At 45.8% G+C, this 27,887-nt stretch overlaps 1 protein-coding gene and 1 non-coding gene across 2 annotated transcripts in view; one reads left to right on the plus strand and one right to left on the minus strand.

Annotated features, from left to right (window-relative positions):
* The window catches only part of LOC106548842 (uncharacterized), a 58,980-nt gene that overhangs the window by 22,079 nt on the left and 9,014 nt on the right, over window positions 1–27,887 (plus strand). The window contains exons 2-11 of the mRNA XM_087722258.1: window positions 1–1,990; window positions 3,513–3,597; window positions 9,222–9,286; window positions 10,569–10,822; window positions 11,755–11,915; window positions 13,847–13,999; window positions 16,464–16,593; window positions 19,417–19,491; window positions 20,565–20,654; window positions 27,694–27,845. The exon at window positions 1–1,990 is cut by the window's left edge and continues 1,743 nt beyond it. Coding sequence (XP_087578384.1) covers window positions 1–1,990; window positions 3,513–3,597; window positions 9,222–9,286; window positions 10,569–10,822; window positions 11,755–11,915; window positions 13,847–13,999; window positions 16,464–16,593; window positions 19,417–19,491; window positions 20,565–20,654; window positions 27,694–27,845 — 3,155 coding nt within the window. The remainder of the gene's footprint in view (window positions 1,991–3,512; window positions 3,598–9,221; window positions 9,287–10,568; window positions 10,823–11,754; window positions 11,916–13,846; window positions 14,000–16,463; window positions 16,594–19,416; window positions 19,492–20,564; window positions 20,655–27,693; window positions 27,846–27,887) is intronic.
* LOC148044193 (small nucleolar RNA SNORA5) lies at window positions 16,825–16,944 on the minus strand. Its single transcript, XR_015697792.1, has one exon. It is a non-coding gene; the product is annotated as a small nucleolar RNA SNORA5 (small nucleolar RNA).

The raw sequence follows: 27,887 nt of genomic DNA on the forward strand, positions 1-27,887 counted from the left end.
GACAGTTCTTCTGATGCCAAAGAAAATCCTGTCCCATCGTTGAGGACTATCATCACTGCTCTCTTGCAAGAAGGTCCCATCAAGGGAGCCATGGATGAGACTGTCACGTGTGCAGGAGATGAATCAGTTTTACATTTCTCCAGTCAACCAAACAGAGCGACCGGTGATGATGAAGCTTCAGTATCGGACAGTGATGGAGATGATCGTCTTCCCACTTTTGGTGAAGACTTCCTTGAAGACACTCAGAGTTCTCCTTCCAAAGACCTCCCAAATCCCTCTCTAGAAGAAGGCCTGTCCAATATAGCCAAAGGGATGATCAAATTAAGTCTTTCTTCCTGGGGTTCGGTGGAAGACACTACTGAAAATGATGTGAAGTCCCACCGACAACCGAAACCCACAATTAAGAATGCTGCGTTGACCGGGAAGGAAGCAGCAACAGACACATATTGCACGGAGGATGAAAGCTTAACCAGTGAGTCACCATATTTTGCAGGAAAAGAGAGAACAGAATGTGGCTGCAATGCCGACAGCCTCCCGTCTTGCAGGACCCTTTTTGCAATGACCACCGATGCAGCTCAGCTGACACAACCTTTGGCCCCAGTTCCAGAGGGGGACTCAGAGCAGATGTTGTCCTTCAAATCTGCTTCGTTTTTGTCCTCCAGGAAGCCTCTCCAGTTCGTAATCTCCCCATCCACGGCAAATTTTAATGCCCAGCCAACTCCCCCAGGCCTTAATCCTGACCGACTTCTAGAACAATTGTCCTCTTCCAACCAGGTTAATCCATTAGCCCCCAAATCTTCCGCTAACGAAACTCTTTTGGAGCATTCGTCTTTAGCCCCTGAAACCAGATTATCTGAGCAGCTTTCCGCTTCTGAAGGTGACTTGGATCAGTGTTGCCAAGTTCCACATTCCGCACACAGCTTTAAGCAGTCTGTACCTGTGTCACACCATGCCACTTTACCCATTCTGTCTAGACGTTCCGTGTTTCCTTCATTTAGTATCAATGCAGGTTCCCAGCGGACTAAAGAGATCGCACAATCTGTAGCTGCTGGACCGGGCCACAACTTCCAGGCACAACCTCCACGCATCGCTGTTAGCCGGGGTTCTCACCGTTCCCAATCAGATTCCAATTCCAGGAAGCATCTCCTAGTCGGGGACAATCCTTCTACACAGCAGAGGACCGACGCTTCAGAAAACAGCCCCCTTGTGTCCCACACAGGAAGCAATGAACCGACACATCTCAGCCCACAGGTGGGCCGCCGTGCCTCTTGGAATTCATCCTCTATTTCCAAACGAGGTGACCTTGTCCTGGTTTCAAGTTTGGACGATACAACGGAAGAGTTTTCTGGTCTTCCATTGGCCACGTGCTCTGAGTTGGGCCTTTCTTTTTCGGACTTGCAAGTTGGATTTTTAGGAAATGGTGCCATGGGTGCAGATTCCTTCATCAGCGTCTCTGAAATGGTGTCCAAGTTTGAAGATACGCCCGATGGGAGGTCTTCTAGCTATACTCTCCATTCCTCGGGAGGTCGCGAGAAACTGTGCGAAACCAAGTCCACAAATGTAAGGCAGGCTCCTTCTCTTTTAGCATTCTCTAACCCAATCCACTTTCTCCAGCTCGGACCTCCTTCGCCCCCAAGTTTTCCATACCCAGGGGGGCATCAGGATCTCCAGTGGCCAGAGCAAGAGACCAAGATTTCAGACGATCCAACTGCATCTTTCTCGGAAGGTCCAGGAAGGTTCAGGAAAGTCCTTGAAAAAACAGTGGGGGAACCTGTTTCCCTGGCGATCCATAGAAGAGGCCTGGAAGGCAGACATCCACGCCTGGAGAAGTCCTCCAGCTGCCCAGACAAAAACACCATCGGGTTGGGCACCAAAGAATCCGCTTTCGGAACAAAGAAGCAGGAGGCGGGGGCCAAGCAACGAGCAAAAAGCAAAGATTGGCATCGACAGCGCTTAAGAAAGATTTCGATGCCGACTGACGGTGCTGTAGGTGAGCGTTTTTTTTCTATCTCAGATCCCAAAGTTGCAGGAAAAACAACCGTGTTAGTAACTTAATAACTGCAGTGATTCACATAACAACGGTGGGCGAGAACAGTTGCAAAATGGGACAAAGCTCACTTTGACAGATGTCTCACTTTGCAATAGCAATAGCAGTAGACTTATATACCGCTTCATAGGGCTTTCAGCCCTCTCTAAGCGGTTTACAGAGAGTCAGCATATTGCCCCCAACAATCTGGGTCCTCATTTTACCCACCTCGGAAGGATGGAAGGCTGAGTCAACCCTGAGCCGGTGAGATTTGAACCGCTGAACTGCTGATCTAGCAGTAGCCTGCAGTGCTGCATTTAACCACTGCGCCACCTTGGCTCTGCAGCAGGAATTTTGAGCTCCATTGTGGTCATAAGTCGAGGGCTATCTGTACACTGATCAGCAATGCTGTGGTTCAACATGGCCCTCTTGAAAAGCCTGTAACTCGGGGTGGGGGGGTCAAACTCAATTTCATTGAGGGCCACATCAGGGCTGTGATTGGTCTCAGGGGGCCGGCCAGGCATGTGGCCAACTGGGTGGGCATGGCCAGCTTGATACCTCTCCCCAAACTGCTGGCTCTGGGTAAACCGGGCTGAAGCTACGCTGTGTTGTGGCCCACCAGCAGCCAGCAGAGCTGGCAGCAGATTCGGACAGTGAGAAGGTTGGAGAGGAACATGGGCCAGTCCTGGAGTCTGGGAAAGGCTCTGATGAGGGCTCTGCATCGGAGGCAGAGTGGGGGGCAGAGCCATATGCCAATTATCAGCTGCCTTCAGAGTCAGATATCACTGAGGCAGAGGAACAGCTGGAGCCTGTTCCCAGTGTGCACATGCGCAGATTTGCCAGATGAAGGGAACAGCTAAAGGACACTGGTCGACTTGGGAGTAAGGCCACAGGTGGATAATGAATGGCCCCTCCCAGAGGAAATAAAAGAGGAGCGAAAGGGGAGTGGAGTTTGCAGGAGACAATTAGTTCACTTAATTGGTTCGTGACTCTCCGAAACTCCTTGCCAAGTTTTGCAGATATCGGCCTGTCAGGTCTCCAAGCCAGATAAGGTCTGTGACCGTAAATCCTCCCTTGAAAGACTTTGCTGGATGCGAATGAGCAGGAGTCACAGTAAATGAATAAAAGGGTTTTTTGTCGGGACAAGGAGTCTGCTCCCTGCTCTCGGGAAGCCTCGGTCAGAACATGTGGCCTGATGTTTCCTCTTCACTTTGGTTAGTCCAGCCGAAGAGATGTCGCCAGTTCCTTAAATGTTCCAGGATAGTCGTGTAGGCTGGATCCGACCACATAATGTGCCAGATCTGGCCCGTGGGCCTTGAGTTTGACACCCCTGCTGTAATTGCTTCTCAGATCTCTATGGATCTCAGGGCAACTGTGCCTTCGGTCAACCCTCACCACGTGGTCATGAGTGGCCTCGTCTGGGGGGCCTTGCTTGAACCACGGAGGTCCAACCCGTTAAGTTGTGTCTCTTGTTCTTCCTTGGCAGATGTCTCCATAGCCTCTCTCCACTCAAAAGAGGAAGCCGCCGCGCACAAGGAGAGAGCCAACCACTTAGACTTTGTGAAATACGGGTGAGTCCCTTCTCGTCGGTGCTTTGCTGTGAAAATCCTCTCTTCCCACAGAGGTGGGCCTGTGCCAGGAAGGAAAACAGGGCAGGGTGAAGAGCTTGGGTTCAGGGCATGTCTCTCCTAAGAGGAGAAGGTCCAAGCTGCGTGAATCAGCCAGGAGATCAGAAAAGGTTGGGAAGGAAGCGGAGTATCCATGGATTGAATGGTCCAGCTAGCAAGCGAAATTCAACTTACAAACCATTATTTCGATGCCTTTGGAGCTTCCCCAGTCAGCAACCAGCACAGGTATTCCTCAACGTAAGACCTCAATTGAGCCCAGAATTTCTGTTGTTAAGTTGAGATGCTTGTTCAGAGAGCTTTGCCCCACTTTATGACTTTTTCCTGCCAGGGCTGTTAAGCGAATCGCTGCCGTTGATGAGTTAGCAACCTGCTTTTTTACGGGAATCCGCCTTCCCCCTTGACTTTCCTTGTCCAAAAGTTGCAGAAGGACACAGCAACGGTCACAAATAGGGACTGGTGGCCAAGCATCTGAACCATCGGGGGTGGGGGAATGCAGCAAAGGTCACAACTGTGAAAAATAGTTGTAAGTCGCATTTTTCAGAGCCCTCACAACTTTGAATGCCCACTAACTGAACCGTTGTCTGCATTCACTTCTGGTCGCCGTGATGTAGAAAAGGTGTGGAGACTCTAGAAAGATTGCAGAGAAGAGCAACAAAGATAATTAGGGGATTGGAGGCTAAAACATATGAGGAATGGTTGCAGGAACTGGATATGTCTAGTTTAATGAAAAGAAGGACCAGGGGAGACATGATAGCAGCATTCCAATATCTCAGGGGTTGCCACAAAGAAGAGGGAGTCAACCTATTCTCCAAGGCACCTGAGGGCAGAACAAGAAGCAATGGGTGGAAACTAATCAAGGAGAGAAGCAACTTAGAACTGAGGAGAAATTTCCTGACAGTTAGAACAATTAATCAGTGGAACAACTTGCCTCCAGAGGTTGTGAATGCCCCAACACTGCAAGTCTTTAAGAAGATGTTGGATAGCCATCTGTCTGAAACGGTATAGGGTTTCCTGCCTAGGTATGGGGTTGGACTAGAAGACCTCCAAGGTCCCTTCCAACTCTGCTATTGTATTGTATTGAGGGCTACCTGCACTTTGCAAGCTGTTGGATGCTATACAACTGGTTCACAAGAGAATTCAGGCGTTGCAGCTAGAAGTTGGAATTTCAGTGGGTTAAAATCCTGGCTTGCCTACTAAACTCAGTGAGTGCGATGGATAATTGCTACAACCCCTTTGAATCCCCTATGCTGACCCCAAGAGATATCAGGCGCAACTTCCAAATAGGGCTTGTTCAGACCCAGTGGCTGCTGATGTGCTGTTATTAGCTACAATGTCAAGGCGTTGCTCCATCCATGGAGGCTAGAGACAACTTTTGGGATTCATAAGAAATTAAAGCAGAAGAGCGTATATTAGAGTAAGAGTGGGTTCCGGCTTCTGTGACTTCCAGTTTGCTCAGGGACGTGTTTTATGTGTTCTACACATGTATGTACAGTAGTAAAAAAATGCTACTGCGCATTTGCAGAAGCAAAAAACAAGATGGTGGTGCGTATGGCGCCACCGATAGAACCAGTTTAGGGGCGTGGCCAGCCACGTTACTACCTACTCAGCCGAACCGGTCCAAACCAGTAGGATCCCACCTCTATAGTAGAGGCACAAAAAAGGCTATCTCAGATGCTTTAAAGCAGGGGTCTCCAACTTGGCAACTTTATGCCTGGCGGACTTCGACTCCCAGCTGGGGAATTCTGGGAGTTGAAGTCCACCAGGCTTACTGTTGCCAAGGTTGGAGACCCCTGCTTTAAAAGATACTTTTGGAGATTTTTTTCCTCTGACAGTGCAGATGGGGAGACGGGCTTTCCGCTCTGACGCCATTCATTTGCCAAAAGGAACGAGGGAGAAGAGAGACCAAATGCTCCATTTCCTGTCTTAAAAAATTAAAAATACGTGGATTCCCTCACAGAAATCTTACCATTCTCCAGAAAGCCAGCCTACAGACAAAGGTTATGTTTAATGGTTCAGGCACGGGGTCTAGAAAAAGGGAAACTGTGAGTTCTAGTCCTGACGTAGGCATGAAAACCAGCTGAGTTGACTTGGGGCCATTTGCTAGACAATTATGAGTTCTAGTCCTGCCTTAGTCATGAGAGCTAGCTGGCTGACCTTGGCCCACTCACTCACTCTCTCTCTCTCAGAAGCAACCTAAAATTGAGGAAAAACTTCTTAACAGTGAGGACAATTAACCAGTGGTACAGCTTGGCCTTCAGAAGTTGTGGGTGCTTCATCACTGGAGGTTTCTGAGAAGAAAAGAGAGGTGAGGAGAGAGGAGAGGAGAATAGGGAACAAAATAGAATAGAATAGAATAGAATAGAATAGAATAGAATAAGGGAGCAGGAAGAGGAGGAGGAGGAGGAGGAGGAGGAGGAGGAGGAGAAGAAGAAGAAGAAGAAGAAGAAGAAGAAGAAGAAGAAGAAGAAGAAGAAGAAGAAATGGAGGAGGAGGAAGGAAAAGGAGGAGTTTCTCCAAGAAAAGAGGAGGAGGAAGAGGAGGAGGAGGAGAAGAAGAAGGAGAAGAAGAAGAAGAAGAAGAAGAAGAAGAAGAAGAAGAAGAAGAAGAAGAAGAAGAAGAAGAAGAAGAAGAAGAAGAAGAAATAATTATAAATTAGGATTAGAATAGTTGGAAGGGACCTTGGAGGTCTTCTAGTTCAACCCCCCGCTCAGGCAGGAAACCCTACACCATTTCAAAACCCTAAACCAGTCACTTATCTCAAATGGTATAGGATCCCCTGCTTGAGTTAGGGGGCTGGACTAGAAGACCTGCAAGGTCCCTTCCAGCTCTATTCTGATTCTGGATATGTTTCCCACCTTAAGCTTTTTGCAAAAATAAGAAAGGCAGGATATAAAGAAAGGAATTTTTTTTATAAAAAAAAAAAGCCCAAAGGCGCTGAGGTGAAGCTGAGAATTAAGTGACTACATGAAGGAAGGAGAAGAGCTGATTTCTGTGTCACGTGACTCAGCAAAAGCTCATCCTTCTTAGGTCTTAGGATAAGGCCGGCTGGTGGACCATTCCAGAAGGCCTTGTTTAGTCACTGAGAGGAAGCATGGCCATCTATGGTAGAATAACAACAGTTCAAAGGGTTGACGAGGAAGCCACGAGGCTACAAAAGGCAGCTCTTTGGCAGGAAGCCGGGAGTACATTATTATAAATAAACAGGTCACTTCTGGCTAAAAGAAAGCCTCCAGCCAAGTTGTAAAAGACTGACAATATGACGTACAACAGTTCGTTTAGTAACTATTCAAAGTTACAACGGTATTGGAGAAAAGTGACACCGCTTTTCACAATTACCTCAGAATCATGCGATCAAAATTCAGAGACTCAATCATTCATATTTATGACCCTCGCTGTGTCCCAAGGTCAAATAAACTAGTGATCCACTGTGGTAACCTTCTGGCCGGAAATCCGATTCACTTAACCGGGTTACTAACTCGTCAACTTAACGGCGATTCACTTAACGTCCATGCAGGGGTGGGTTCCTGCCGGCATTACTACCGGTTCGGCGCCTGCACGCTAGCTTCGCTCGTACACATGCCAGACGTGCACTCCGCGTGCGTGCGCATTTGCACGTAAAAAAGTCTGCGCATGTGCACATTAAAAAAGGGGAAAATACATGTTTTCAATGAAGATTGTTCTGCGCATGTGCAGAACAGAAAATGAAGATGGCGCCGCCGAGGATAGAACCAGTTTTGGGCACGACCACAATGGTCGTTTTGGGCACAACGGCCAAGTTATTACCTTCTCGGCCGAACCGGTCCAAACCAGTAGGAACACACCTCTGCATCCGTAGCACAAAAGCTGGCCACGTGGGGCAGAACTCACTGAACAAATGTCTCGCTTAACAACGGGAGTGTTGGGCTCCATTGTGGTCGTAAGTCGAGGACCGGCTGTACTACGTGGATCGGAGTAGACATAAAGTAAGGGTACTAAACTTGGATCCAGTCGCTCCCAAGGTAGCAGTCAAGCAACCTTAGTAAATTTAAGATACGTGGACTTCAACTATCCGGATTCCCCAGCCAGCATGCTGGGAATTGAAGTCCACATATCTTAAAATTTGTTTAGGTTGAGAAACAACAACAACAACAAAAAAACCTTCTCTAACCTTTTGCTGCCATCTAATGACCGTCTGAATTTTGCATCCCAGATCTGACAGGATTGAGGGTTGATGGAGTTACTGGGATCTGAGGATCTGCTTGAAAGAAGATACGGGTAGACTAGGGTCAAATTTAGGATAGTGTCCCAATACAGGGACAGCTGTTTTCTGCCTTTAAAAAAATCTGCTTTATAGGGAAAGACTTATAGGAAAAGCAATGGGGGGGAAACATCAGCAAGGATGACGTCATCAGGAGTGCCTCCAGCTGTTGCCACGTGCCAGTTATGAACAAGGTTTCGTAATAAAGTCCACCGATGGAGACAATTGAGGATACCAAGGAGATGATTTTTTGCATGACTTAATCCTGAGTTGCAAGCGAAACAAATTCGTCAGCCGGTCTTAAAAAGGCAATTCCAAGGGCTCATTTGTCTAAACTTAACTTCATTGTCATCTAGACCCACATTGAGGGCGTTTGAGTGCACATTTGTCTTCATTCACTATTGTGCACACTTCAGAAGTGGGTTGCTACTGGTTCATACCGGTTCATACATTTGTCTTCATTCACTATTGTGCACACTTCAGAAGTGGGTTGCTACTGGTTCATACCGGTTCATACATTTGTCTTCATTCACTATTGTGCACACTTCAGAAGTGGGTTGCTACTGGTTCATACCGGTTCAGGCGAACGAGTAGTGGACATTTGGACTTGGTTGCCGAACCGGTAGGGTCAGCAGGCTGGCCACGCCCCTGAATCAGTTTTCTGGTTGCTACTGCCGTTGCTGGCTTGTTTTTCAGTCATTTTTTTCATGTTCTGCACAACATCCGCCCCCCCGGTCCACGTGCGTTAGGAACAGGGGTGGGCTGTTGCAGGTTCACAGTGGTTTGGGAGAACCTCTAGCAAAGAATCTGCCCAGTGCAGAGAACCCACAAATCCCACCCCTGGCTGGCCCCACCCATCCACCCTGCCCCTCCCCTCCTGGAAGTCCCCTCGCAGCCCGTTTTGGATGCTAGGTAAGTACAGGACCTGCATGGAGACTTGAGGATGAAAAACAATCCTCTAGGAAGTTCTGGAAGTGGGCCGGAAGTGGGTCTGTTTACGTCCTCCAGAGCCTGGGGGAAGCCATTTTTGCCCTCCCGGAGGATCGAAGAAAACCTCCGGAGCCCAAGGAGTGTGAAAATGCCCCCCCCCATCATGCAGGAGGCTGACCATGGCCACGCCCTTCCAGCAACCAGGAAGAGAACCTGTTGCTAAAATTTTTGAAACCCACCCCTGGTTAGGAATGCAACTAGAATCAAATTCATATAACAATCTGAACAGATGATTTTTTCTTTTTACCCAACGCTTAAGGGTAATTGATGAAAGCCAACTCTTTTGGAGTAGACTTCTTAATTTTTCCTTCTTTAAAAACAATTTTCCCTTCCTTGAAAGAGAGAAGAAAACGCCAGAAAGCCTAGAAAATATCAAACGGCGCCGTTCCAAACTGATAAATTCATGTAAGTATTGCTTTTCTTGGTATGTTTTGTGGCTTCCCCAACTCCTCCCTTAAAAGGGGTTAAATATGTTTCTCTACTTGGGCTCGATACTGGTAGTCCTTGACTTACGACAGTTGGTTTAGTGACCGTCCGAAGTTACTACGGCACTGGAAAAAAATGTGATTTATGATCCTTTTTCACGCCTCCAACCATTGCAGCATCCCCATGATCATGCAATCAAAATATTATTGCTAAGTGAGCCATTTGTTAAGTTGAATTTTCCAACATTTCTTGCCACAGTTGTTACGTGAATCACTGCAGTTGTTAGGGGATTAAATTAGATTAGCAGAGTTAGTGACTTTGTAGGTCATCTAGTCCAACCCTCTGCCCAAGCAGGAGACCCCCACACTCTTTTTGACAGATGGCAGTCCAGTTTCTTCTTGAAAGCCTCCAGGGATGAAGCTCCCACAACTTCTGAAGGCAACTTCTGGTTGATAGCTCTCACCGTCAGAACATTTCTCCTTATTTCCAGGTTGAATCTCTCCTTGGTCAGTTTCCATCCATTATTCCTTGTTAGACCTTCAGGTGCTTTGGAGAATAGCTTGACCCCCTCCTCTCTGTGGCAGCCCTTCAAATATTGAAAGACTGTTATCATGTCTCCCCTGGTCCTTCTCTTCACTAGCCATGCCCAGTTCCTACATCCGTTCTTCCTGTTTGCTCTCCTCTGCCCTTTTTCTAGAGTCTCAATATCTGTAGTAACATGGTTGCTAAGTGAATCTGTCTTCTCCCTTGACTTTGCTTGTCAGGAGGTCACAAAAGAGGATCACATGACCCTGGGGCACTGCAACCATCATAAATGTGAGTCAGAAGCCAAGCGTCTGGATTTTGATCACATGACTGTTTACTTATGACAGCAGATGTAAGGGTGGAAAATGGTCAGAGGTCACTTACTTCAGTGCCTGTTGTAACTTTGAATGGTCACTAAACAAACAGTTGTAACTTCGAGGACTACCTGTAATTGCAACAGCCTTGTGATCTCCTATGCCAGGGGTTGGCAACCTGCGGCTCTGGAGCCACATGTGGCTCTTTCATCCCTCTGCTGCGGTTCTCCCTGTCACTCAAAATATGTGTCACAACCGCCAATGTGAGACGCCCCGCTGGCATATGATTTATTGAGCTTTTCAACCCCTGGTAGTTTCTGTGGCTCCCGATGTTTTCTTTTCTGTGAGGGGTGGATCCAAATGGCTCTTTGAATATTTAAGGTTGCCGACCCCTGTCCTTTGCAATCCATTCTTCCCTGCAGCCAAACTGCTCTACCAGGAATACAGCGACGATGCCCTGAACAAAGCAATCCAGAGTCAAAAACAGATAGACTCCTTGTCTGAAGAGGTGGAACCGATCTCTCCCAAGCTGCGGAGAAAGGTGCCGATCTCCCAGGACTCTTACCTACAACGCCTATCCGTCTCGTCGGGCTCCTCGCTGTGGCAGGACATCCCCATGGTTCGAGGAAGCACCATGCTGCTGAGCATGACCCGCGAGGAACAGAAGCTGCAAGAGGTAAAGGGCAAGGGCCGTCGTCGGATCTCGGAGGGCTAGACGAGCAATGAATAGCAATCGCGCTTAGACTTATATACCGCTTCACAGCGCTTTCCAGCACTCTCTGAGTGGTTTACAGAGTCAGCATTTACCCCCCCCCCTCCCCCAACAATTTGGGTCTTCATTTTACCAACCTCGGAGGGATAAAAGGCTGAGTCAATCTTGAGCTGGTCTGGATCGAACTGCTGGCAGTGGGCAGAGTTAGCCTGCAAGAGTGCATGCTAACCACTGTACCACCAGGAAGGAGAATAGGAGAGGGAGGGAGGGAAGGAAGGAAGGAAGGAAGGAAGGAAGGAAGGAAGGAAGGAAGGAAGGAAGGAAGGAAGGAAGGAAGGAAGGGGAATAGGAATAGGAATAGGAGTTAGACTTAAATACTACTCCATAGCACTTTTCAGCCCTCTCTGAGTGGTTAACAGGTTCAACCTATTGCCCCCCTCAACAATCTGGGTCCTCCTTTTACCCACCTCGGAAGAATGGAAGGCTGAGTCAACCTTGAGCTGGTCTGGATCCAACTGCTGGCAGTGGGCAGAGTCAGCCTGCAAGTTTGCATTCTAACCACTGTGCCACCAGGAAAGAGAATAAGAAAGGGAGGGAGGGAGGAAAGGAAGGAAGGAAGGAATAGTAAGAGTAAGAATAAGAGTAATAGCAGTTAGACTTAAATACCACTCCATAGCACTTTTCAGCCCTAAGTGCTTTACAGAATCAGCCTCTTTCCCCCAGCAGTCTGGGTCCTCATTTTACCCCCCTCAGAGGGATGGAAGGCTTAGTCCACCTTGAGCCAGGTGAGATTCGATTTGCCAAATTGCAGGCAGCCGGCAGGCAGCAAAAGGAGCCCTGCAGTACCGTGCTCTCACCACTACGCCACCTCGGCTCCTTTTTTCTTCTTCAAACAGGCCAAGTTTGAACTAATTGCATCCGAAGCCTCTTATCTGCGGAGTTTGAACGTAGCCGTGGATCACTTTCAACATTCCCAGGAACTTCAGGGGGTTTTAACCACTCAGGACAAACAGTGGCTTTTCTCCCGTCTTCAGGATGTGCGTGACGTTAGTGCCAAGTGAGTTCTGTTTCTCCCATTCGCTCTTGCAATGTGCTCTACATGGGGCTGCCCTTGAAGAGTATTCGGCAACTTCAGCTAGTCCAGAATGCGGCCGCGCGAGCGATTGTGGGTGCACCTCGCTTCACCCACATAACACCTATCCTCCACGAGCTGCACTGGCTACCGGTCGATCTCCGGGTGCGCTTCAAGGTGCTACTTGTCACCCATAAAGCCCTACATGGTAGTGGATCTGGGTACTTGAGAGACCGCCTACTGCCAATTACCTCCACGCGACCTATTAGATCTCATCGATTAGGCCTCCTCTGAGTTCCATCTGCCGGTCAATGCCGACTGGCAACTACGCAGAGGAGAGCCTTCTCGGTGGTAGCTCCGACCCTATGGAACGATCTCCCCGTGGAGATTCGTACCCTCACCACCCTCCAGACCTTCCGCACAGCCCTCAGAATCTGGCTATCCCGTCAGGCCTGGGGCTAAGACTGTAACCTGCCCGAATGGTATGAATGTTGTGTTTTTTAATTATGTATTGTCTTATATGTTAAAAAGTTTGTTTTCCCCTCCCTCTTGGATTGTGAGCCGCCCTGAGTCCCCCCAGGGAAAAGGGCGGCATATAAATAAACTTCTATCTATCTATCTATCTATCTATCTATCTATCTATCTATCTATCTATCTATCTATCTATCTTTTTTTTTAATGCAAATAGTACAGACAGAGACATAGACATCTAAAGACAAAAAACAGTAAGGAAAAAAGGGGGGGGAATTAATATTACAGTTCCCCCCCCACCCAGAGACCCCTGTTTTATTCCCCTTATATTTTTTCATCTATAACAACTAAAAGATATACAATATATTCCCATTGTGTCCTTATCCTTCCAAAACAACATATATTCTTTTTTTTTTCAAATATTTTTTTATTTTTTTATTCTCTTGCATACCATTTTTATACATTCACATGATTGTTATTCTTTTTTGCATTTATCATTCTTATACATTTATTATTTCATTTAATAGGTTATAATATACAGTTTGAGTTGCTTTGATTACCATCCCTTCCTCCTGTTGTAACACCACCTTATCTCTCTCTCTCTCTCTCTCTCTCTCTCTCTTTATCTATATCTATCTATCTATCTATCTATCATCTATCTATCTCTCTCTCTCTCTCTCTTTCTATCTCTATCTTTCTATCTATCTCTCTATCTATCTACTCTATCTCTCTATTTCTCTCTCTATCTCTCTCTATTTCTCTCTCTCTCTCTCTCTCTATTTATCTCTCTCTATCTCTATTTATCTCTCCCTCTCTCTTTCTCTCTCTCCTCTATATCTATCTATCTATCTATCTATCTATCTATCTATCTATCTATCTATCTATCTATCTATCTATCTACCTACCTACCTACCTACCTACCTACCTACCTACCTACCTACCTACCTACCTATCTATCATCTATCTATCTATCTCTATCTCTATCTCTCTATCTATCTCTCTATCTATCTATCTACTCTCTCTCTCTCTCTATTTCTCTCTCTATCTCTCTCTATTTCTCTATCTCTCTCTATTTCTCTCTCTCTATCTCTATTATCCCTCCCCCCTCTCTCTCTCCTCTATATCTATCTATCTATCTATCTATCTATCTATCTATCTATCTATCTATCTATCTATCTATCTATCTATCTATCTATCTATCTATCTACCTACCTACCTACCTACCTACCTACCTACCTACCTACCTACCTACCTACCTACCTACCTACCTACCTACCTACCTATCTATCTATCTATCTATCTATCTATCTATCTATCTATCTATCTATCTATAGATTGGGGACAACAATGGCTCTTCCATTCCTCTGAAAGGATCACAACTCAACAAAATAAATGGAATAATGATGTTCTACTTCTTTTCCATGATAACCTGATGATGCCTGCAGTTTCCTCTTTGAACTGGAAGAGAAGCTTGAGGAGAACATGTTCACCTTCAACGTCTGTGATGTGGCACTCAGAAACGCACCAGAATTTCGCAGGGTTTACTTGCCGTATGTGACCAACCAGACCTACCAGGACCAGACTTTTCGGAGACTCATGTAAGCACCTGAAGATGCCTTCTGGATTGCTTGTGTTCTGACCTAGGCTTCCCATAAAACCCCTTTTATTTAGTTTTAAAGGGAATTCCTCTCCAGCAATGTTCAAGCCAACAATCTTTCAAGAGATTTCACAACTACAGGCCTTTATCAGGCTTGGAGAGCTGCCAGGCTGATATCTTCTAAACTCCACGCTGTAGCAGCAATTACTCGGCAAGAAGTCAGGAACAGATCTTCACCCGAATGAATTGAACTAATTGTCTCCTGCAAACTCCCCTCCCCTTTCGCTCCTCTTTTATTCCCTCTGGGAGGGGCCATTCACCATCCACCTGTGCCTTAACTCCTGAGTCAACCCTTGTTTCTTAGCTGTTTCCTTCTCCTGGCAGCTCTGCATGCGCACACTGGGAACAGGCTCCAGCTGTTCTTCTGCCCACTGATGTCTGACTCCGAAGGCAGCTGATAACTGTCAGATGGCCCTGGCCCCATCTCTGCCTCCGACGCAGAGCCCTCCTCAGAGCTTTTCCCAGACTCCAGGATTGGCCCATGTTCCTCCCCAACCTCTTCACTGTCTCAATCTGCCACCAGTTCTGCTAGCCACTGGCGGTCCACAACAGCTTGACCTTTTTCTAGTTCTCTCCAAAAGCTTTTTAGGCAAATCTGAAGTCAAGGCCCATGGGCCGGATTCGAGCCCCAGGGTGCTTAGATCTGGCCTGCGGACCCACCCTGGAAATGGAAAAGGACCAGCCTGTGGTGCCTCTGCCAGCAAAAATGAAGCCCGGGGAGCTCCATTTTCAATGGCAGGGGACTGCAGGAGACCATCACAGCTAAAAACGGAGCCCAGGCAGGCTGTCATGGCCAAAAACAGACTCTCAATGAATGATGTTGGGTTGGCCATTCCACTCCTCCTGGCCCTACACTCCCAGCCCCCTGAGGTCACAACCCCGATGTGGACCTCCATGCAATTGAGTTTGACACCCCTGTGTTAAGGCATAACAGAAAATTCCTAATGTCTTCGCTTCTCACCATGCTTCAAAGGCAAGTGTGGAGTGTCCCAGCTGGTTTAAACTTGTCCGAACAAATCATTAGACTAGAATCGCCAATCCAGGGAGAAGCCAAAATTCAGGCGAACGTTCTTTTGTATCTCGGTATTGGGGAGACATAGAAAATTTGTTCCTGGAATCATTTCACCAACTTGTTTCAATTTAACTTTTCGTTGTATGCAAGATCCAATCCAGGTTCATCACTGGGATCAGAGGTTTAATCTTCCAAGCTTTTGGAGTCGTACTGGAGCCCATCCTCAGGGAACTTCTCCCTACAGGGAAATGTGCTTTGGGTTATTCTGTGGATCATATTTATATGGCATTGCTATTGGTTGATTGGTGTGTTGATGGCCGGCAATTGGCTGTTGCTTCCTTGTGCTGCCAAGCCCTCAGTTCCTAAGAATCTGATAAGCTGGTAGTAAATCAGCACTCCTGTTGATTTACAAGGGGCCCGTATCCCAGGCTTCAATGTATTCCCTGGCTGTTTTTGTACCTGCTCGGCCAACAATCTTAGTAGCTGCGAAATTGATTTGCATATCCTTGTTCATTGCTTGTGAGGCTATCAATGAGTTTGGCTTTTCTCATCTGACCGCTCACTTATGTTCTTGCAGTCTGGTGGTTAGCTTCCTCCCCATCTATCCTACATAGTCACAGGGGCAATCCATGCAAGAGATCCGGTAGATTACATTAGAAGCCTCTCCTGTCTCCAAACGATCTTTGCAATGCATGATTTCACCGTACGCTTTTATAATATAGATTAGTGCTGACTTCAGGGGGAAGTTGTTACATGTCATAGGTTTGTACCTACCTAAAACTTCCCACTCTGGGTATATATGCAATTGTCCCTTAACACCTGCCTGGTGCTTTTTTCCCCTTAAATTGGGGGGGGGGGGGCAACTCAAGGTCCACAGCCGGATCCAACCTGTGAAGTGCTTAGATCTGGCCCACAGGACCGCCCTGGAAACAGTGAAAAACCAGTCCACGGTGCCTCTGCCAGTGAAACTTGAGTTTGGGAGGGCCTCCTGCAGCCCTCCAAAGCTCCATTTTTGGCTGCGATGGCCTCCTGCAGCCTCTGTCAGTGAAAACAGAGCCTGGAGGAGTTGCACACTGCCCTCCCAAGTTCCAATTTCATTGGCAGAGGGCTGCAGGAGGTCATCACAGCCAAAAACAGATGTCGAGCTGGCCACCTCTCCTGGCCACACCCACACGACCTCCCCAAGGTCAAACCCAAGCCTGATGCGGCCCTCGATGAAACCGAGTTGGACACCCCTGCCTTAAACTCAAGGACGCAGGAAGCTCTGTGTATAGCAGTACTTAGCAGGTGTTTTGTCTTGTTGAACGTTGGATCTCATGTCTTTCTTTTAGATCCCAGTCTCCCACTCCTACTTCACAAAGTGTCGTGTCTGCCTTTTTCCTCTGCTGCCTAGGAACGGGGTTCCTGCTTTCCAACAGGTCTTGGAGAAACTGGAAAGTGACCCGGTGTGTCAGCGCCTCTCCCTCAAATCCTTCCTCATTCTCCCATTCCAGCGCATCACCCGACTGAAGCTCCTTCTCCAGGTAGGAAGACTCGCCTGGCCGCAGTTCAGCCAGGGACCTGAAAGTAGCATCTGATGCGGGTAGCATATTTGTCTAGTTTCTTGAGGTTCGAGGCTGCTGCAAGGCTGGGTGGGGCAACGCCGGGTGATGTGTAGCATGGCGAGGTGAGACTAGGGGCCTCCTCAATGAGGCTGCTGCAAGGCAGGGTGAGGAGACACTTGGCGAGGCGAGGCGTGGCATGGTGAGGCCAGGTGGTGTGAGATGGGAGCTGCTTCCTGGGTGTGGGCCAGGGCCAAGGCGTCCCGTCAGCATTTCCAGGGCAGCCTCATGGGCCAGATCTGGCCTGCAGGTCTTGAGTTTGACATGTCTGCATTAAGGTCCTTGTTCTGATCTAGGCTTCACCAAATCACGATGCACACTCCTTGTCCCGACAAGACCCCTTTTTATTAAGCTCGTGTGAATTCCTCTCATTCACATCCAGCAAAGTCCTGGCAAACTGTCTTTCAAGGGTGAATTTACAAGCATAGACCTTATCAGGCTTGGAGACATACAATGCTGTATAAGGAAATACTTGGCAAGGAGTCTCTGAGAGTCACGAACCAATCTTCACACTAATTAAGCAAACTAATGGTCTCCTGCAAACTCCACTCCCCTTTCGCTCTTCTTTATTCCCTATGGGAGGGGCCATTCACCGTCCACCTGTGCCTTTATTCCCAAGTTGGCCCTTAACTGTTCCCTTCTGCTGGCAGCTCTTCACATGCGTACATCGGAAACAGGCTCCAGCTGTTCTTCTGCCCCACTGATATCCTACTCCAAAGGCAGCTGATAACTGTCAGAAGACCCTAGCCCCATTTGTTCCTCCGACGCAGAGCCCTCATCAGAGCCTTCCCCAGACTCCAGGACCGGCCCATGTTCCTCCCCAACCTCCTCACTGTCTGAATCTGCTGCCAGCTCCTCCGGCCACTGGCAGGTCACAACAATCACCTTCCTTATTGGCCTCATCATTTCCACCTCTACTCCAAAGCCCTTTGTTAGATCCAGAGTCCTGCACCCGTTCAGTATTCTTCTATTTCAACCTCATTTACCATTGATACACAGCTAACCCTCAACTTACAACGGTAACGGGCCCTGCCTGTTACTGTCATAAGTCCTGAGCGTGATGGTCCCGTTTTTATGATCTGGTTGCTTATACAGTAGTCATTGTTCACAATGGGGCGTTTTTGCTGCAACCAAGACATAAGCGACAAAAATATCGTAAATTGTGGGCAGTCAATGTTGGGATGATACAACGGGCCGTAAATGTGAGCCAGTTGCCAAGCAACCAAAATGTAACTCACGTGACCGGGGGAGTGGCAATTGGAACTTTGTAACTGTGTTGTAAGCATTTTAATGGGGGGCATTGCAACTTCAAAAGCTAAACGACCAGTCGTAAGTCGGGGAATACAGGTAGTTACAACAGGTTGTTTAGTGACCATTTGAAGTTGCAACGAGATTGAAAAAAAAGTGACTTATGACCATTTTTCACACGTATGACCGTTGCCGCATCCCCAGGGTCACGTGATTTTTCACTCGGACACTTGACCCCTGACTCACATTTATGACGGTTGCAGTGTCCTGGGGGGGTGTCACGCGATCGCCTTTTGCAACCCAACGGGAAGAACCGATTCACTTAACCGGGTTACTCCTTTGACAACTGTGGTGATTCGCTTAACAAATGCGGCGGGGAAATTTGTAAAGTGGGGCGAAATGAATTTATCACTCGGCAACATAAATTTGGGGTTCAATTGTTGTCGTAAGTCTGGGACTACCTGCACACGGATTGAATAGGGTTTGCTAGGCCTCACCTCTTCTTTTTTTTCCTTCTATAAAAACCCAGGCGTTGTTCTCCTTCCCTCTTACTCCGATTCTCTCTGTGTCCCCTTGGAGAAAAAGAGAAGAGATGTTTACCAAGTTCTCTAGCAAAGATCTCTAGATAGAAATAGTTTTGTTGCCCCATTTCCTGTTCTCAAGATGTTGGCGAGAATTCGTGGCTGCCGTGAGATCAGTTTGAGCTCAAAACTGATGACTAGTTCCAAAAAAACTAAACAAAATTAGAAAATATAGAAGCTTTCCAGCTTTTCACAGAGAACCAGTTTGGGCGACTAGTGGTTAAGGCACCAGGCTAGAAAGTGGGAAAATGTGGGTTCTAGTCCTATTTTTGGCATGAAAGTCAACTGGATGGGCCAGTCACCAGGAGACTGGGAGTTCTGGTCGCACCTTAGGCATGAGAGCCAGCTGGGTGGGGCCAGTCACCAGGAGACTGGGAGTTCTAGTCTCGCCTTAGGTATGAAAGCCAGCTGGGTGACTTTGAGCCAATCACAAAGAGACTGGGAGTTCTAGTCCCGCCTTAGGTGTGAAAGTCAGCTGGGTGACTTTGGGCCGTTTACCAGGATACCGTGAGTTCTAGTCCCATTTTAGGTGTTAAAGCCAGCCGAGTGGGCCAGTCACCAGGAGACTGGGAGTTCTAGTCGCACCTTAGGCATGAAAGCCAGCTGGGTGGGCCAGTCACCAGGAGACTGGGAGTTCTAGTCTCGCCTTAGGTATGAAAGCCAGCTGGGTGACTTTGAGCCAATCACCAAGAGACTGGGAGTTCTAGTCCCATTTTAGGTATGAAAGCCAGCTGAATTGGGCTGAAAGAGAGGGGCTGGCTCAAAGTCACCCAGCTGGCTTTCATGCCTAAGGCAGGGCTAGAACTCCCAGTCTCCTGAGAAAGGTATGTTGGATATGTTTGTCACCTTGGTTTATTTGTAGAAATAATAAAGGCGGGAAATCAATCAATCAATCAATCAATCTTTCCTTCTGCAGAACATCCTGAAAAGAATTCCACCTGGGGCCGATGAAGAAGTCCAGGCCACACAGGCATACGACGCTCTTGAAAAGGTAAAAACCCCTCGGAATCTGATTTTTCAAACGTCCATCTTCTCCCCTCTTCTCTCCTCACACAAAAATCTCCTTACGGTTCAGAAGCTGAAATATCCAAGTTTGTTGGTGAGGAGTTTTACTTCCATTTTTGGAACAGAGAGGCATGATATTACCCTCACTGTAGAGTAGGAATAACAGGGACGCGGTGGCTCAGGGGCTAAGACACTGAGCTTGTTGATCAGAAAGGTCGGCAGTTCGGCGGTTTGAATCCCTAGCACTGCATAACGGAGTGAGCTCCTGTCGCTTGTCCCAGCTTCTGCCAACCTAGCAGTTCGAAAGCACGTAAAAATGCAAGTAGAAAAATAGGGACCACCTTTGTTGGGAAGGTAACAGCGTTCCGTGCGCCTTCGGCATTTAGCCGGCCACATGACCACGGAGACATCTTCGGATAGCGCTGGCTCTTCGGCTTTGAAAGGGAGATGAGCACCGCCCCCTAGAGTTGGGAATGACTAGCACATATGTACGAGGGGAACCTTTAGCTTTACCTAGAGTAGGAATGGAAAGGAAAGCATTTAGTTTGCCCCTGAATGCAAATATACTTAAATTATTATTTGAATAAACCAACACAGAATGCGAAACTGAGGTATTTTAAAAGATGGATCACTGCAAATTTTTTGATAGTTTTTTTTTTACAAAAAGAAATGTAGTAGGGGAAATTGCTCTCTGTTTTATCTGTTTAATGTAATCCTTAAAAAGTTATTGCTAAAAAGGAAAAAAATAAATAAATTAGATATTTCTTGGTATCTTTCTGCTTTGATGGGCCAAACAATTGTGGGATAAGTCTAGTCAAATTCACCCTTCGGAAACCAAAATTAAAATGAGTTGACATATATGGAATAACATTCTTAAGGGGCACCTGGAACTGCTCTTCTCGGATGTCCATAATCCCTGCTCGCTCCGAGAAATAATAATGCGTGCTAAAGGAAGAAGCAACCTCTTTTAAATCTGATTCTTTCAAAGTAAAAATGGGTGATTTTGCAAATATTTTTTCCTCCCCTTTTTCTATTCTGATGGCCTTTTTCTCTCTACAGCTCATCAAAGATTGCAATGCAAATGTCCAGCGTATGAAGAGCACCGAAGAATTGATTCACTTAAGTCAAAATATGGAGTTTGAATGCAAGGTAAAAATACATGCATGCATACATACATACATACCAGTGGTGGGATTCAAATAATTTAACAACTGGTTCTCTGCCCTAATGACCATCTGGGAAGGTGGGGCTCGGTGGTCATGTGACTGGATGGGCGTGGCCAACTCACGGTCACTCAGGTCGATGGGCGCTTCACCTTAGCTGTTACAATGTAATCAGGGTTAACCGGAGAGGCAGTTTCTGTAAGCAGGGCAATAAAGATTAGGCTAGAAACAACACCAGAATGTTTCCTTCCTGCCTTCCTTACAGGATTAGCCTTGTAAAGTGGGGAAAAACAAAAGGAGATTTCTTCCAACAACCGGTTCTCCGAGCTGCTTAGAAAGTTAACAACCGGTTCTCCTGGGTAGGTGCGAACCGGTTGAATCCCACCACTGATGCATACATACATACATACATATCCTGCAAGGAATCTCTTTTGGATTCTTTTTGGATTCAAGTGTCATATATATATATACACACACACATATATACACATATATACATACATACATACATACATACATACATACATACATACATACATACATACCCTATCCTATCCTATCCTATCCTATCCTATCCTATCCTATCCTATCCTATCCTATTCATTCCTTTATTCTGCTCTGCTCCACTCCACTCCATTTTACTGTCTATTTTACTCTATTATCTTCTATTCTATTCTATTCTATTCTATTCTATTCTATTCTACTCTACTCTACTCTAAATTCTGTTTGCCCCATGAGCTTAAACAAAAGTTAAAAGGATGTTAGTTCTGACAATATAAGTACCTCCACCCAACGATTTTCAGCACTCGGAAACCCCTGCCCAAGATTGTCAGAACTAACATCCTTTTAACTTTTGTTTAAGCTCATGGGGCAAACAGAATTTAGAGTAGAGTAGAGTAGAGTAGAGTAGAGTAGAGTAGAGTAGAGTAGAGTAGAATAGAATAGAATAGAATAGAATAGAATAGAATAGAATAGAAGATAATAGAGTAAAATAGACAGTAAAATGGAGTGGAGTGGAGCAGAGCAGAATAAAGGAATGAATAGGATAGGATAGGATAGAATAGAATAGAAAACTTTGTTGTCACTTTACATGTACACTAATCAGCATACATTAAAATGAAATCTCATTGCCCGCAGCTCTCAAAGGATCATCAATTCTCAGGACTACAGGGATAGATAGGGGCTAGATCACTACCTCCAAATATACAGGTAGCCCTCGCCTTACAACAATTCATTTAGTGACCTTTCCAAGTTACAACGGCACTTGAAAAAAGGGAGCTATGACCCCTTTTTTTACACTTAACGACCGGTGCAGCATCCGCACAGTCACGCGGTTTATATTTGGATGCTTGAGAGCTGACTCAGATTTACGACCGTTGCAGTGTCCCGAGGGTCACGTGATTCCCCCTTTTGCAACCTTCTGACCAGCAAAGTCAATGGGGGGAACAGCCAGTTTCACTTAACAGCCTGGTGACTACCTTACCAACTGGAGGGATTCACTTAACAACTAGAAAAATCATTAAACGGAGCCAAGCTCACTTCACCCCTGTCTCCCAGAATGGCAGAAAATCGATTGCGGCTGGTAGTTCGGCGGTTCGAATCCCGAGTACGGGTCTCCTGCGTGAGCAGGGGGTTGGACTAGTTGACCTCCGAGGTCCCTTCCAACTCTCGTCACTGTTTATTTCAGCTTCTGGTTTTCATCAAGGGAAGAGGGTGAAGGGTTGAGGATGCCAGAAATTCCCCGTGAAGTCAGCAAAAGTTGAACTGCGTTTGCAGGCGATTCCAGGAACTGTTGCAAAGCTTTGGGATTTCTTAAGAGAGGCAGCCCGATCTCTGTGTCTCGGAGGTTTAACTTCCTCACTCAGGGAACTATTAATCACTCTAAATCCCTACAGATGGTTTCCTCCTGCAAAAAGCAGCTTGCTTCTGTGAGAACAGATGTGGCCACCTCACGTCACCCAAACAGTCCTTCTGGAATCGCTTTCAGTTTTCAAACACGCTCTTACTCTAAGCTTCCTTAGAAAGCCCCTTTCCTAATCCTCATTTCATTTCATTATATTTATATGCCGCCCTTTCCCCCCGAAGGGGACTCAGGGCTGCTAACAAATCAAATCAGGGAAGGGGGGGTACAGACAAAAAATAAAAAATAAATGAAACATAGCAAAACATAATTTAAAAACACACAACAGTCATACCATTCGAGACGGGGGCAACAGCTCTTTAGCCCCAGGCCTGTCGGAACAGCCAGGTTTTAAGGGCTTTGCGGAAGGCCTGGAGGGTGGTGAGGGTTCTAATCTCCACGGGGAGTTCGTTCCAAAGGGTCGGAGCAGCCACAGAGAAGGCTCTCCTCCGGGTAGTCGCCAGTCGACACTGGCCGGCGGATGGAATTCGGAGGAGGCCTAATCTGTGGGATCTAATCGGTCTAGTAGAGGTGATTGGCAGCAGGCGGTCTCTCAAGTACCCAGGTCCAATACCATGAAGGGCTTTATAAGTGACGACTAGCGCCTTGAAGCGTATCCGGAGACCAATAGGCAGCCAGTGCAGCTCGCGGAGGATAGGTGTTACGTGGGTGAACCGAGGTGCACCCACGATCGCTCGCGCTAGTAGGTAACACGAGATCCAGAGTGTGACTTGTAGAACACAGAGAGGACATAATATTTTAGCGTGAAACCAATGGCATCATGGAGACATGAAATCCTTTTTTTTTTAAAGTTTTTTTTAAATTTTTTGTTACATATTTTAACTTCTTTTATAACTTCTTTTATTTGAATTTTGAATTTTGAATTTAATACCATTTATATGCCGCCCAAACCCGTAGGACTCCGGGCGGCTTACAATACAAAAATAAGTCAAAAATAAAATACAGGGAAAGAAAAGATAGATTTAAACTTCTTAACTTAAACTTCTTAACTTCTTTTCCACCTTTACATCTTCTGTTATGCATCGTTCATTTTACATCATGTTTCCATTTCATGTTTCAAGTCCTTTCATTTTCTTCCCATGTTTTCCAGATTAACTTTTAATTTCTTTTTAGGATATAAACAATATCATTATTTGCCTCTCCAAGTTAATCCAATGTAATGTATCGTTTCCATCTATTATTCTGTTTTACTATTGGTACAGACTGTATATCCTCAAATTTAATTTTATATAGTAAACATTTCACTTAGTTAATTATCCATAATTAATAGTATTAATCCATTTCCCTCACATCGTATTAGCTGTATCCCATTGGCTATATTTGCCGTATTTCATTCTATTCTATTGGTAAATCCTTTTCCTTCTTTCTTCCTTTCAATCATTTTCTCTTAGTCTCTCAGGAGCTTCACTTCTCTTATATTCTCTTCCCTCCATCCATTCGCCTAGCTTTTTCTTCTTCTTGTAATTTCTATATTTTTTTCTTCCAAATCTTTTTTCTCCTTTTTAATCCTATCGTTTTGGTACCTTTCCCCAGTTCCACCCCCCCGGTCTTTCCCCATTAATCCCACCTTTGCTGTTTAATTTTCCCTTTTGGGGGGGGCTGCTTTCCCCTTGTCTCCTTTTGGTGTGTCATTGTAAATCCCAATACAATCATCTAAGTTTTTTCTTTCTTTTTCAATCTCTTTTTGTTCTGTAGTACCGTATTTTTCGGAGTATAAGACACATCTTTTTCCCTCAAAAAAGAGGCTGAAAATCTGGGTGCGTCTTATACACTGAATACAGCATTTTTGGCCTCCCCAAACCCCGCCTCTTGACCTAAATGGCTGTGCATAGCCTTTAGGAGGCTTCCAGAGTGCTTCTGGGAGCTGGGGAGGGCAGAAATGATTGAAAAACAGGCCGTTTTTTGCTCATTTTTGTCGTCCCCCCCCGGAGCCTCGTAAAGGCTATTCATGCCTTTAAAAAAAAACGAGCCCATTTTCACGAAAAACCGGCCTTTTTTGGGAGGTCTGCAGAGTGCAAAAACTTTTTTAAAAAATTTGCCTCTTGAAAACCTTGATGCGTCTTATACTCCAGTGCATCTTATGCTCCGGTGCGTCTTACACTCGAAAAAATACGGTATCTTCTTGTCCTTCATTTAGTCCCTCTTCTTTCTCCTTTTCTCCTTCTCCTTGTTCTAGGTGTCTGGAGACATGAAATCTTAATTCCCCTCTGACAGCTTTCTTGTGTACAGGAAAGTTGTCGACTTACAACCATCTGGTTAGTGAATGTTCAAAGTTACAGCAGCACTGAAAAAAGTGACTTACGACTGTTTTTCACACTTACGACCGTTGCAACATCCCCATAGTCACCTGATCTAAGTTCAGATGCTCCGCAACTGGCATGTACTGTACGTATGACAGTTGCAGTGTCCCAGAATCATGTGATCTCCTTTTGCGACCTTCTTGACAAAGCATAGTCAAAGAGGAAGCCAGATTCACTTAACAATCCAGAGGTGGGTTCCTACTGGTTTGCCCCAGATCGGGCGAAGCGGTAGTGGCGGCGGTGTGGGAAGCTCCACCCACCCGCCCGGACGCTCCTGCACATACGCACGAGCGAACCGGTAGTAAAATAAATTGAAACCCGCCACTGTAACAACTGGCTTAACAAGTGCAGTGATTCACTTAACAACCGTGGCAAGAAAGGTGGTAACATGGGACAGAGGTCGCTGTCTTGCTTAGCAGTAGGAATTCTGGCCTCAATTGTGGTTGTATGTCAAGGACTTCCTTGTACTGAGTCATCACCCTTGTTTAAGGGAGGCACTGATGTATGTATAGAATATAGTTCTGAAAAGTAATGCTTTGAAAATGAAGGCATTTAAGTTTGAACGTGTAAGTAGATAGAATGAGTACACATTATACATGCATAAAAGTTTTACAGGCACATTAAAACATTTTAGCAGGTAGGCGAGTTTGGGCACCTTGCTTAACAATGTTTGCTAATGGTGGAGAGGTTCTAAGACCTGGAAATGGCTGTAGGAACATAGAATAATAGTATTGGAAGGGACCTCAGAGGTCTTCTAATCCAGCCCTCTGCTCAAGCAGGAGACCCTATACCATTTCAGACAAGTGGCTGTCCAATCTCTTATTAAAAGCCTCCAGTGGTAGAGCACCCGCAACTTCTGAAGGCAATTTTGTTCCATTGGTTAATTGTCCTCACTCTTAGCAAATTTCTCCTTCGTTTTAGGTTGCTTCTCTCCTTGGTTAGTGTTATGGCCCACCAGTGGAGCCTGCAGCAGACTCAGACAGTGAGGAGGTTGGGGACGAACATGGGCCAGTCCTGGAGTCTGGGGAAGGCTCTGATGAGGGCTCTGTGTCGGAGGCAGAGAGGGGGCCAGAGCCGTATGCCAGTTATCAGCTGCCTTCAGGATCAGACATCAGTGAGGCAGACAAACAGCTGGAGCCTGTTCCCTGTGTGCGCATGCGCAGAGTTGCCAGACGAAAGGAACAGCTAAATAACAGGGGTCAACTTGGGAGTAAGGCCACAAGTAGACGATGAATGGCCCCTCCCAGAGGAAATAAAAGAGGAGCGAAAGGGGAGTGGAGTTTGCAGGAGGCAATTACTTTGCTTAATTAGTTCCTGACTCTCCGAGACTCCTTGCCAAGTTTTTGCAGATATCGTCCTGTCAGCTCTCCAAGCCAGATGAGGTCTGTGACTGTAAAGCCTCCCTCGAGAGACTTTACTGGATGGGAATGAGCAGAATTCACAGTCAATTAATAAAAGGTTTTTTTTGTCAGGCTTTAGACTCTTGGGAAGCCTCGGTCAGAACAGTTAGCTTCCATCCATTGTCCATAGGAAAGGGATATACAGCCTGTGTCCTTTTGAAAAGGTCACACCATTTTGTTATGTGGCAACGAGGCTGGGAAGATCAGGTTCAATGTTCAGAGTTTAGTCGGAATTTAGCAGATTCGAGCAGTCAAACCAGAAGAGATAAAACTCCAGAACAAAAGGCTGCTGAGTCAGTGTGTATATAAAAACAAGGAAAAACAAGAAAAATGATTTGCGATGAAAGGGAAGACTGAGAAAATGTTGGCTTCGTTGAGATCCTGGGAAAGAGAGAGGTGAGATCAAAGGTGTGGATGCGAAGACAGGAGAGTATCGAAAAGTATTGCTCCTGTTCTTGGAATAAACTAGATTTGGGCTATTTTGTCTCAGTTAGAACTGAAGAAACCTCTTGAACAAGAAGCGAAACGTTTTCAAGGAAAAAAACAACAAGAAAGTCCAGTTGTCTTTTTGAAAAGCACCTTTGGCGTAAATTTGGCCAGTTTTCTGTTCTGCTGCTTTTAATTCCAGGTCTCATTTCTTTCTCACATTTGATGGACTAATTATGGTTCCAGAAGAAAAATAGCACAAGGGGTATTTATTTATGTCCCACCTTTATTATTTTTACAAATAACATTTTCAGGGCACCAAACATATCCAACACACCTTCCTTCTCCTATTTCCCCCTCAACAACAATCTTGTGAGGTGGGCTGGGCTGAATGATAGATAGATAGATAGATAGATAGATAGATAGATAGATAGATAGATAGATAGATAGATAGATAGATAGATAGATAGATAAATAGATAGATAGAGATTTTACAACCTCCGGTATGCCCAAATATGGGAGGATATATATATATATATATATATATATATATATATATATATATATATATATATATATATATATATATATATATATATATATATATATATATATATATATATATATATATATATATATATATATATTGTGTCACATATATAATATACATGCAATATGTAACACATATATGTCCTGCTACTTGCTGGAGGAGAAGCCTAGCTGGGAGTTATGATAAGACAAGGATTTAAGTATGAGTAAAAGGAGACAGTTGTTAAGTTAATCATAAATATCATAAATAAGTTTTCAAGCATCTCAGTCTTGATGATCATCTTCTTCTAACTCCTTTAACAAAAGTCTCATTTAGCAACTGAAAATTTGGGTCAGTTGTGGTCATAGGTCAAGGACAATGTGTGTGTATTTGTGTGTGTGTGTGTATTTTAAAAAATATGGCTAAAAGGAGACTCCTTCCCTTTGCAGATCTTCCCACTTATCTCACAGTCTCGTCGGCTAGTAAAACATGGAGAACTTACAGCTCTGGAATATAATATCAGCTTAAAGTGGAAGCTCACCACCAGACCCATCTACCTCCATCTCTTCAATGATTACCTGCTTCTTTCTCGACCCAGGGAGTAAGTTTTTTGGGGGTTGGGTCTCTGCAGAATCCAGGGCTG

The sequence above is a fragment of the Thamnophis sirtalis genome, unplaced genomic scaffold (assembly GCF_051295495.1).
Source record: "Thamnophis sirtalis isolate CommonGarterSnake01/CBP01778 unplaced genomic scaffold, rThaSir2_p1.2 scaffold_9, whole genome shotgun sequence".
Classification (NCBI taxonomy): Eukaryota; Metazoa; Chordata; class Lepidosauria; order Squamata; family Natricidae; genus Thamnophis; species Thamnophis sirtalis.